We start from the raw sequence: 12730 nt of genomic DNA, 5'->3' as shown, positions 1-12730 counted from the left end.
ACAATGACTGCAGATGCTGGAAACCAGATTCTGGATTAGTGGTGCTGGAAGAGCACAGCAATTCAGGCAGCATCCGAGGACAGGCAAAATCGACGTTTCGGACGTTTTGCCCGAAACGTCGATTTTGCCTGTCCTCGGATGCTGCCTGAATAGTTTTCGGGCTTCTAAGTTCAGGAAGCAGCTAGTTCTGGAGCACAAGTTTTCAGTATTATCACCTGTTCAGAGATGTCTTGACACACTTGGGTCTCCTTGGCCAAAGGCAGCAACACTACCACTGCACCATAAGATCCCTACAGTTGTTTTATCACACCATGTGAAGCAAATTGAATTGCCTGAAGACTGCTTTCTATAATGTTGTGGACCTCAGGCAGAGGCTGAGATGGATCTTCTCATCGGCAGTTCTGGCTGAAGGTAGTTGCAATTGCTCGGCCTCATCTTTTAAGCTTGTTTGTTTGCCACCAAATTTAAATCTTGTAAATCATTTCTGAGCATGCTTTATTTGGCAATTAGCACAAGGGCCTGTTTGGTGCAAAATTAAAATCCATGGAGGAGTTTTTACACCAATAACCAGTTTGCACTTTCAAATCAAAAATTGTTTTCCCCCAGGAAATAAATTACCCCTTAATCAGGGACCTATTTAACATCAGACAGACGCTTCACCAATCTGGAGTAACATCAAAAAAATGGAATATGGTCTCGAGAAACAAATAAAATTGTATCTAGCAATCCTGTAAATCTCTGTAAGCAGGACCCAAAGTTTATTCAAAAATGAGGAACTTATTTAATTTGTACACATTTCCAAAATGACAATGATCTAAAAGAATGGTGATAAAAAGCTTAAGGCATCTTAATGCACTCGTGAAATTTCTCAGATTTTCCTTGCATTGCAGTTAATATTTTCACGGTGTAATTAGAATAGACACATGCAAAAGCTGGATTGTAACCCTTTGCCTTTCTTAGAATATTTTTTATGAAAGAAAAGAGCAATAAAAATGAGAAACATTATTACTGTTTCCCAATTCAATTAATGCGTGAAAGCAAAAACTAAGTTCATAACTCCCTTAGCAAGATTATCACAGTTAGGCTCTGACCTGCTATATATATTTGAAAGGGCAAATGGTAATGGATATTCAACTCTACTAACACTATTCCTTTTAGGATCTTGGCTAAAGTACATATAATGCACAATGTCAAACGTTATGCTCACATAAAGAGCATAGAGTCATTATTGCGAATAAAATCAATATTCTATGAATGTTTCATCCTCACTCCAATTTAACTGCTGAAGAAATAGAATATATTTTTGGAAAAGAAGTGAGCAACTACTTTTAGTGTGTTGCATGTTGCAAATTGCTATCGAAGCTAATGCTATTTTCTTTTCCCTTCCAGTCCTGGTACCTGGGATAAAGGCCATAGCTTCCCGCCACCCAGCAGACAGACCACCTGACCCCTTCCCAATTCTGCAACATGGGAGCAAGACATCTTCACTTCAAGCTGTGGGGGGAGGGGAGATCAATAGAATTTCAACAGAAGAAATGACATGAAACAGCACGCCTAAAGGCTGAATGATGAAGACCATAGCAATGGATTTACTTAATAAGAACTGGTCATACTCGTCATTTTTGTTACCGTGCTATTGATATGCAAGGGTCTGTTACTGAGGAACTGAAATACTTAGGCTCTGTTAGAAATTTATGAAGTGTTTTAATAGTAGAACATAGTAGACATAGCAAGGTAGTTTCTCATACCGGATAGAAATAGTCCGTTTCACTTACTGACTGTATGATTATTACACAATTATGGAGAGTCTAATTATTTCAGGCTATCTCGAGCAAGCAGGGGACCCTCAACAGGTAAAATATTAGTGAAAGATAATGAAACACAAGTGTTTTGAAGTTCCATAGCTAAATCCTGCAAGATACAAAATACTGCAACACCATGGAAATAGCTAGGGCAGCTTTCTCTGCAACATATCACAAAATACAGCTCTTCTTTTTTTCCAGAAAATTAATTGAACTCAAACCCAGCTATGTACTGACATATATCAGTTATCATGGCTCCAAAAGGCATCCTGAAAGGTATATAAAATTCAAATATCTCACAGCAAGAAGATTAAAATGCTGCATTCACACCAATTTTTTTTGGGTTTTTTTCTCTGACATTTAATAAGAAAAATATTAAAAATAAGAAATCCATGCAAACTGGGGAGGATGGTCTGCTTTGATTGAAACTGACAGGAATCAATCAAAAAAGGTTTAATTTTTTTGATTAATTGAGTAAAGTGCAATTTCATTGGATAGTTAAATAACTTTGTATGATAGAGATTGTTGAAAATTCTATTTTTGTTTTCCAAGTCCTCCCACCCCAGGACTCTAAACTATCGGGGTAAAATCATAGCCTTGCAAGAAAAAAAGGGGAGCTATTTTTTGCTTTTTTTATTTTTTTTAAAATAAACTTGCATCCCTCAAGTAAACTGAAGGAAGATTTAAAAAAAAATTAAAAAAAAGCTAATGGTGCTTTTACCAGATCATGTAAACTACATTCAAAATTATAGCTAATCATTGTTTTAACTAAGCACATAATAGAAAATCGCCACATTGTACTACAAGTAAATTTCTTTCCAAGTTCAAAGACACAATATGCGGATTAAGATCTTGACGAATTTGTGTTCCACCTTAGAACACTGGAATTCAGATCCATACGTTATATCTAGAAATCTATCCGTATCGACTTAAGCAACTTGTACATGTAAGTAATAAAAAAAACATTGCATTGAAATAGATTTTTGACCAAACAGCAAAGCAAGCCCTCATCCACACTATGAGGTGTGCTTTGCAAATATTTAACAAACCATTTTCCCATGGTATACCAACCGTATATATTCTCTGCTTGGCTTGCCAGCCAATCAGACATTTAAAATGCATGATCTAGTGTTAGTGACTAATTTTTATATAGACAATGTAGGAAAGATGTATAGTGCATTAAGACACAAGAAATATAATCCCTATTCCGGGCACTTGCCTTTTGAAACGTACTTGTTGGGCCCAAGAAAATGGGTCCCTACTACTGTCCTATACAATCAGTAAACAGAAAGTCTTGGGAAGACACTTTTGCTCCTCACTTTTTCCCTAATGGAATAAGTTTCTTGATTTGCACGAATAATATGAAAAAATTCCGCATCAATGTGCCTTGCCCTGGATAGCAATTATACGTGGAATCATTGCACATGTTCCTATAATGTAACAATCCTCTTGGGTCTTTTCCTGGTGTAGCAATCAGAGACACTTTTTAAATGCGACATTGATGTCAGCCATTGTAAAGTTTCAACATGTAGAAAACAAATCAGTTTTGCCGCATATAGGATTAGATTTCATTGTCCTGTACGGTCAGTGCTTTTGAAATCTGTAGATGCTAGTGTATCAATATTTTTTGGATGTTGCTACGTTTTAATATTATTTGGTGTCTTCCTTTGTTTTCCCAGATATATGAAAAAATATGCAATACCTGATTTATCATGTAGAAATGCTTAGCAAGTTTTACTTTAATTTTTTTTTTATTTGACCAAAGTTGGTGCTGCTGTTAATGCAGTCTGTTAGGTGTTTGTCTTGTAAATTATAAACGCTGAATGCACAGACAGAAAGGGCTCTCCTTAGAGTTGCAGTAGAACTGTGAAGCACTAAGCTGAACCCTGCTCCAACAAATTTCAGAACAGTTTGTTCACATTTGAGCCTTAAACTTTCATTCAAATCCCAGACCCATTTTTTTTCTCAGCATAGCAGACTGCAAGGAATTTGCATTCAAGAAAAATCAAAAAATGCCCATTTTATATGCACATTTGAAACTTCCAAGTTTTCAAATTGTTTACTGATTATGTATATTAAAATGATTGAAACAAGTTTCTGGATTTTGATAGGTGTCTACTAAGTGGTGAGTAAGTGTTCCACAATACTGTATTGTGTGATTGTAATTGTTCGATGTAATTTCTTGTAATCCACATCCTTAGCCTTCCTTTAGCACGTAGCTGGGCATTACATTGACATATGTGCACTATAAAGAGCAGCTTGCAGTGCTTCACAGTGAAGGAAATAGCACGGACAAACTTTTTTTGTAAGAACCTTGTCAAAAGCCAAGGTTTAAGAGTAGAATTGGTTGTACATACAAAATAATAAGTAAAAGAAATTGCACCCTGTTTTTAAAACAGTTTTAAAAAAAAGCAATAGTTCGGGCAGTTTTTTTTTTAATTTCTTTTTTCGTTGGTGAGTGCGATTAGTCGTGGCTGCAAAGCAAGGAAAGAAAAAAAGTTGAGCTGCCCATTCAGCAGATTTGTAATTTGTATGTTGTATAGTTGTATTAATTACACTGATTTAATCTGCCCTATTTTGTAATGCAGGAACTTTTGTAACATTGTTAAAATGAGAAAAAAAAATCTGTCAACTTAGCTTAGTGGATTTTCTGATTGTTTGTTATAAGGCAGCATTCGTAGTATTGCTATTCCTCTGGGAACTGGATTTGAGTTAAAAACTTTCCTGTTTCCTTTTTGTATGTATTTAAGTACTTTATTTTTCTTCTTCGATTGGTATGGCATATTCCTATACTTATAAAGTATAGGCTACTGAAGAACCATTGTAAATGGATATTACATGCTGTATTTTTGAAGGTATTTGTTGTTTCAAGTCTGAAAGATGCTAGGGGAACCTGAACAAATTTAAAGTTTAAAAAGGAAAAGTTTTTTAAAAAGGTTTGAAAAAATGATAGTGTGTAGGCAAAAGCGTAAAGGATGGAACAGACTGGGGTTGTAAGTATTATTAAGCTAACTCTCTTTCACAGTATCAAGCAAAGAACACAACAAAATTAGAAATCAGTTTCATTCTGGAGGTATAGACAGCATGTCATTTTGTGAATCCAACAGAAGTGTGATTTTTCTTTCTTTCCCCCTCCCCCTTCCCCTCACCACCAACCTCCTCAAGCTGGTTAAATGTTACCTTAACCCACTGAGTATTGAATTATCGTTGCATCATTTCTAAAATGTAACCTTAGAATGTTGTCAAGGTAGAAAAAGAACAATGTTCATGTCTGCAACATCAGGTTAGAAATGTATGTTTTTGCCTTTTTTAGTTGTGCGAAACAATGATCATAGTTTTTTTTTGTCTGACAATAAGTCTGCAGTTCTGATTGACCGACTTCAGAGTCAAGGTTGAGCTTAGTCAAATAACAGTAGTGCCAGACTAGAAACTGCCTGAAGCGCTAGATCAGCTTTTCTTTACCAGAAAGGGAGGGAGAGGGATAAAGACCACACAAGAATAAGATTTCCTCTCAGAAGCATAGTTTGCAGAATTCAGTCAGCCCGCAGGAATATGCAAGTTCCATGACAGGTTATCTCACCTTTTCCTTCATGCATTTTGCAGCTTTGTAGTGGCAGTGTTGTTAAAATATATACTGGACAAAAAAACAGATACACAGCTTGAGACAGTTTTTTTTCCTTGTGGTGATTTTTGGAATGTCAAACAATATTACACTTTGAATTGTGTCTCTGGAAATATCTTTGATAGAAGGCCTCCATGGAACAAAGTACCATAAGAACATGACTTTGAGTTTGGCTTGATAATATAAGGAGAGCTTTAATGGCACCTGGCAGGATTCAGATGCACTAAAATTTAAAAAGTCTTGTCTTGAGAGTAATGCATGCATCAGCGTTTGACAGTAAAATTCAGCTTTGCAACTGCAAACCTAGGCTGTATAACAGTTCAGCTCGTAACTTAGGAAGTCTTTTGAATAAAAAAAAGTTTAAAATCTTTCCAGCCAGTACCGAAAATTGCTTTGATGTGTAGCAGGTAACATTGAAGCTGTCCATAGCACTTAATTGTAATGAGTACTGTGTCATCAACTTTATAATTAAATTTACTGTTAAATGCAAATCCATTACATGGTGCTATTACAGGCTGGCAATGAAATGTGACAACTTGGGCTCACTTCACTTGCTTTATGACAGTGTAAATGTGTAGCAGTGTTTTCTGCATGGGAACTATGCACAAAATCTATCGTTAACCTTGGTATCTATTGAGTTTACGTCAATCCTTGCCTTTTGTCATTATTATAAATGCCAGCTTTAGATAAAAGAAAGAAATAAGAATACCAGCATATTACCTGAAACATTACAAAAAGTGGTGCCTGTGAAATCTGTATTATATGAATCTTCTGAACTACAATTTTCTACAACGGTCGCCTTCGCTGTCTGTCAGAACCTTCTCCTGATGATTAAGCAAATGTAAAGTAACCATACAATATTACTGCATGCTATTCCATAATGCTTATTGAGCTGTATAAATATTACTCAAGTTTATGTTAGTCATTTTTTTTCCTGACTTGGTTCTTGTCAGATAGTTTTAAAGATATTTCACTGAGAACACATCTGTCTATTTTTGGGGGTGTTTTCAGTATTTTTCGAGGTAATACATTTACTTTTTAAAAACATTTTCAGTATTACTTTTTTGTTTGTTTATTTTGCTTCACCCTCGGGGGTGGGCACAGTTCAAAATTTAGAAACTGTGTACCCGACAACACTTACCTGAAAGTTACCTATAAGTGGCATCGCACGCGATTCAGTTTGATTTTTTTTAATGACGTCTGTGCATTTACCGTCCCATTACTGTGCAGCAGTGCTGTTTTGTCTGGGTTAGAAGCTCCTTTCCCAACAGAAGGACTTAAAAGAAATTTAGATCTTTGGGAGCAGGTAGCACTTTAACAGGCGGGTGAATGGGTACCCGTGCCCACCCCTACCTTCACACCAGAGCACGTATTTTTAAAACGAGAAAAAAGTGGCTGTTTAGTTTCATGCACGGTTGAACATTTACTTTAGATAAATTCAGTAAAAATGTTGTGCCTCTAGTACTGGCAATGATTCTGTTCTCGTGGTCATTTTTAAAAAAAAAAACGTGTATGTGAAAGTATGTTATTGGTTGAGAAACACTGTGGGCATCAATTCTTACTCAACTAAATCTCTGCAAGTTTTGAGCTGGTGTGGATTAGTTTAACTCTTGTATTCAACCATTAGTGCTACCACCTTCTCACATTACAATACGATTACTGGAAGCAAGTGCTGCATTTCCTATGCAACATAAAAAGGAAAATAAAATGCTAATGCTACTGTACTCTGCATTCATGTCTCATTTTTATGGTGGCTTTGGTTACAGTGGCAAGCGACATCCTATAGAAAATTGGGAGTTGGTGATGCCTGGTAGGTGCATAGGAAAGTTAAGCAATGTGTGTAATGGCCTACAAATCCTTTACTAGCTATCTTGCCAAAGTTTGAATTTCACATGCTGTGTCTCCTTGTTCTGTCTGAGCAACCATACATTTTTATGTTTCCAAACATGACTGTTCAACTACAGTACTGACAAAATAGTTCCATTAGCACACTATTATTACAGAGTATCCTGCTACTTAAATGGCTCATTTTTTTAGCGCTTCTCCCTTCCAGAAGATGATAATGGTTGACTATAATTCATTCAATGTGAATCGCTTCAAGATGTTAATGAGAAACTTAAGAAACTATTGCATAAGGGTGACTCTTTTTCCTTGTTTCTGAGGAAACCTTTTTTTAATAGAAGTATAGTGACCAGGTTGATCACTTAATATAACTTACTTGAAATGAAAACTTCGGCTGCCCTTCCATCTTAAGGTACTTTCAGTTGAAAGTTTGCTTGTGATGTGGATCATCTTATAATTCAGTTTCTTACTTGACCATTTACTTGTTTTAATTTTAAATCTTTTTCATAAAATACATGGCATAGAAACAAAGAGTTTGGCCCAATCAATCTGCTCCAGTATACATACTTCATTTCAGCCTCTTCTCATCTTTCTTCATCTACATCTGTCACTATAACTGCCTGTTTCATTCTCCCTCACATGTTTCTTTGTCCCTTTAAATGAATCATACTTTGTCTTTCTTTCTTTTGCACTGGTTAAAGTGCAGAATTTTATTCTGCATAAATTTCATTCTGCTGCCTGCCAAATGCCTCAAATATCTTCTGGTTGTTGTTGGAATACCAAGCTAAGCTTTTGACTTGCTTCAGCTGAGATAAGTGGATTTGTTTAACAAGTACTATCTAAAACAACATATCTTCTTCATTCTCATAGCAATGGACACACATCTTCATCTACTCATTGGAATGAGTATCATTCCATCATATAGTCTTTATCTTTCAGGCTTCATTTTTGGGTTGTCATCTTGAACCACCTCACTGATTGGCAAAGTTGATAGTGCATAAAGTACCAGTGTCTATCTGGGACTTCACACTCAGTTGATCTCCTTCTGCAGTCATCATTCTAACAGTCACAGTCTATAATCTGTTTTATGATGTCGAGTAATTCATCAGAAGTCTCGGCTAAAATCTGTACAGTAGCTATCTTTATATTCTTGCTTTAATTCTTTCTAGCTAAGCACTTGTATGCAAAGTAATTCAGCTTCTTAGAGTATGCTTTCCTCATATTGCATAGTTCCTCTTTTATTTTGGTCTACATGGGATGATCTTTTATGTGGTGTTGTCCACAGCATTTACACTGTCCTCTGGGCTTGATCTTCCTGCTGGTTCTTCTGCAAACACTTATCCCTTACTTTTTCTAATATATTGTTCTCCAATCTAAAATATCTCTGAGTTTAATGCAAAGTCTCATGTGTTCTATTAATATGCTGTTCCTGATTATTAACAACCTCAGAGCTTCTGCATATAAGCAGCTTTTTTCTGAGAGTACATTTTTTCTCTCTCAGCAGATGTACTCTCACAGTGGGATCTCTTATGCCTAATTCAACCCGATCTCTGATGAGGTCATCTTTCATTTGTAGAAACACTCAAGATGCACCAAGATATGCCAGTGTTACCACATACTGATCAATAGTCTCCCTCTCCCATGAGCTCTGATATTGAACATATTGTTCATAAATAATAATAATATGGGTTTCAAAGCACATCTGCAAAAATGGTCCTCTGAATTCTTGTGTCAGTATTTCATCAGTGCTGATAGCATTGCCAATCGTATTTGCTTTGTGCTTTAATTTAATTCTGTAGCTATTTCATAGTTTTGCCACACCATTGAGAGTTGAACAAATATAAATTCTGCCCCATATTTCCTTTCATTTCCATGGCAGCAGGGAATGGAAAATCAACAATCATTTTTATTCACCTAACACTTCAAAGTCACAGACAATTTGAATTCTTCCTTGCTTTTTTAAACAGTGGTAATCTCTCACTGTTTCAAAAATCCACACAATTTCAGTTGAACACATCTGATATCATGTTGCATGTAATGACTGCCGCAAGTTAATGTAAAGGCACTTATAGTGGAAGCAGAGGTCACATGACTATGGCAAATTAGCCAATTCACTATGGAGAAATGCATTTGTGCAAAAACCCAAGAAGGCGACCATGGAAGCTACTGAATAGACAATGTCTGGTGTGTGTTAGGAACAGAAATAGATTCAAATGATTGAAGCAGTTAAGCTAGTTCATAACCAATAACAATGGAGCCAAACAACAACATCAATATTGCTGTTAAAGTGATGGACTATTAGTAATAGTTTTGTATAAATAGATTCCAAAAAGAATGGCAGAATTCAGTTCGCTCTCGGAGCCACTTGTCAGTTGTTGAATCACACTAAGTTTTCAAGTGAATATTGTATTACAATAGATGCCACTTTACGTATAAAATGGTCCATGTAGTGTCATAAGGCACGGAAACAGACCTTTCAGTCTAATGTGGTATAAAGACTTTGGAAATTCATATTTACTATAATTACAGTCACGAAGACGTCACTAACATCTTTTCAAATACTGCTTTAAGAATTACTCATAGCAACTATTGATAGCTTAGATCAGTTAATGGGAATTTATGTCCTAGAATGATGGTCTAACACCTTTTAATAGCTTGCTGGAATTCACCAATAATGGAGACACGTGTACTGTACATGCATTAAGATATTTTAAAATGCAGCATTAAAAGTCTGCCATAAATCCCTTGATGCATTCCAATGATGCTTCAAATTAACTGGGGCAAGGCCTCAGTAAAGTGGTGGCATTTTGCTAGCTGCAGTGTAATACAGTACATTGATGTATCACCATATAATCCAACTGGACATACCTCAGTAAAAGTGTTGCTTTCAGCAGTTTATTATAATGTATTACTTTCAAATTTTAAAATTCCTTTTTTTGTGAGAGAAACCATTGGACCTAAAAAGAACATGCCCGGAATTACATATTTCTTTGTTTTGCACAAAACATCACGAGTAAAATTTAGGTGATGTCTTTCTGGATTTAATTTTTTTTAATTTTGTTAGTGTTACCCAAATCCAGTATGTAGGGACATATACAGGCATGTTATATCAGTGTTATAGAACTTATTGCTGGTAACTCTAAGCATATCAGGTTCGTCCCATGTCTACATCTTAATAAAAGTGCATTAGCACTGACCATCTAATAGTTTAGCTTCTAACAATCTCATGGTCAGCATTTTCTCCGAGACAGTGCTCATTATTATCATCAAACTGAAATATTCCACAAATAAAAATGGAAACAGACATAAAGAGTGAAAAGTTAATTGTAAATGTTTGCAGTTTATTAACGAGCTACTGTTGTTGAGATCTTTCTTTGCTGAAAACGTAATTAATCACAGAGAAATTGACTGTACTGATATCAGCTTGCCCCTTGTGACTATTGACTGATCCTGTATCACATCTTCTCTTAATTCACTGAATTAAGTTGAATTGCCTTCCGAATGTTATAATCATGACTGCATCAATAGGCATTTATGTTCAACAGTTCTATATTTTAGTAAAATAAAAATGAAAAATACACATCTATGGTAAAATAAAATGGTGGATAGTTGGAATCAGTAAAGAGAAAAGAGCTTGACATTTCAGCACAATGGGTAAGTGAATATCAATCTCTTTTGTGGTCAGTAAGGACAGGGTTTCCTTGTGAGTTTTGCTGCTCCTTTTTACTCAGCCATTCTTAAAAGTGCTGCTTTGCATTGAGGACATGCATATAATAATGAGGAAAATATACAATGAAAGTGGCTGAATTAGAGTCAGGATTCAAAGATGCCCACTCATCACTCAGACATTTCTGGTAATTTTATTTAGAAAAGTATTCCACCTTGAGGCATCATTCGGTAATACGTTAGTGCTTCAGAATACCTGTCCACTTCCACCAAGAGATATTGGTCAAGGACATTATACCTTAAAATTTCTTTTCCATTGAGTGTATACTATTTTCCTTTTTCCAAGGAAATGACCTTTTTCCAAATTAGAGTGTTGCTGCAAAAGCACAGCAGATCAGGCAGCATGCGAGGAGCAGGAAAGTCAACGTTTCAGGCAAAAACCCTTCATTCCTGATGAAGGGCTTTTGCCCAAAACATCGATTTTCCTGCTCCTTGGATGCTGCCTGACCTGCTGTGCTTTTCCAGCACCACTGTAATATAGACTTTGATTTCCAGCATCTGCAGTCCTCACTTTTGCCTTTTTCCAAATTAGTCAACTGCTCACCATTAAATGAAAAAAATGACATTTTTCTTTCACTTATGCGACATGACCATCACTGACTGGGCTATAATTTATTACCTGTCCCTGGTTGCCATGGAGAAGGTGGTGCTGAGCTGCCTTCTTGAACTGCTGCAGTCCATGTCCATGTAGACCCATAGTGCTGTTAGTAAGGATTCCAGGATTTTGGTCCATCAATATTGAAGAAATGGTGACATGTTTCCAAGTCAGAATGCTGACTGATTTGGAATGGAACTTGCAGGTGATGATGTTCCCATCCTTCTAGTGGCTGTAGGCAAATATATAAAATAAGCAAAAGCATTACCCAATAGCACAGTGGCAGAGTTCTAACAGGAACAAAGAGGAACTGACAGAATATCTGTGGTCTCTCAAAGCTCCATGTTCAATTTAATGAATGGAGAAGATCAATTGTTGAATAAGATAATGGTTTTAAATAATAAAACAGTATTGCTGTGTTAAAGAGGCAATTATTTACCAGAGGTGAAGAAACAGAAGTCACTGCATATGAAGATGAAATTACAAGCTCCTGGATGTATAGATCTCAAGAAATCTGCAACGCAACTTGTATAATGTAACAGAGAATGTAAACACAATTCACAATCAAGAAACTTCGCTCTTGAACATGCACATATGCAGACATTGACTTGTTTGAAGTAGCAGGAGGAGTTAACTACTTACAACGAAGAAGAGGATGGCCAGAGTAAGGGTAGAACTGATCTGGAATAGTGGAGGGAATTTGTGCTTGGAGTCAGAGAAGGTAAGGGAGGTCCTTAATGAATACTTTGCTGAAATATTCTCTAGTGAGAGGGACCTTATCGTTTGTAAGGACAGCATGAAACAGGCTGATATACTTGAACAGGTTGATGTTAAGGAGGAGGATGTGCTGAAAAGTTTGAAAAATACAAGGATAGATAAGTCCCCTGGGCCACATGGGATAAACCCAAGGTTACTGTGGGAAGCAAAGGAAGAGATTGCTGTGCCTTTGACGATGATCTCTGTGTCCTCACTGTCTACCAGAGTAGAGTCATAGAGATATACAGCACAGAAACAGACCTTTTGGTCCAACTCATCCATGCTAAGCAGATATCCTAACCCAATCTAGTCCCATTTGCCTGCATCTGGCCCACATCCCTCCAAACCCTTCCTATCCATATACCCATCCAGATGCCTTTTAAATGT

At 36.4% G+C, this 12730-nt stretch overlaps 1 protein-coding gene across 14 annotated transcripts in view; it reads left to right on the top strand.

The window, feature by feature from the left end:
* The window catches only part of nfia (nuclear factor I/A), a 677405-nt gene extending 670257 nt beyond the window's left edge, over positions 1 to 7148 (top strand). For 13 of the 14 annotated variants that reach the window (XM_043699269.1, XM_043699272.1, XM_043699265.1 and 10 more), the window contains one exon: positions 1390 to 1555. In XM_043699269.1, coding sequence (XP_043555204.1) covers positions 1390 to 1407 — 18 coding nt within the window. In that variant the 3' untranslated portion in view covers positions 1408 to 1555. Of the gene's footprint in view, positions 1 to 1389 lie in introns of all 14 variants that reach the window. The other variant, XM_043699275.1, reaches the window with a different exon arrangement.
* The last annotated feature ends 5582 nt before the right edge of the window (positions 7149 to 12730 follow it).

Source organism: Chiloscyllium plagiosum, chromosome 11 (genome assembly GCF_004010195.1).
Source record: "Chiloscyllium plagiosum isolate BGI_BamShark_2017 chromosome 11, ASM401019v2, whole genome shotgun sequence".
NCBI classification, from domain to species: domain Eukaryota; kingdom Metazoa; phylum Chordata; class Chondrichthyes; order Orectolobiformes; family Hemiscylliidae; genus Chiloscyllium; species Chiloscyllium plagiosum.
The sequence above is the reverse complement of the archived record's forward strand: the minus strand, read 5'-3'. Positions and strand labels throughout refer to the sequence as shown.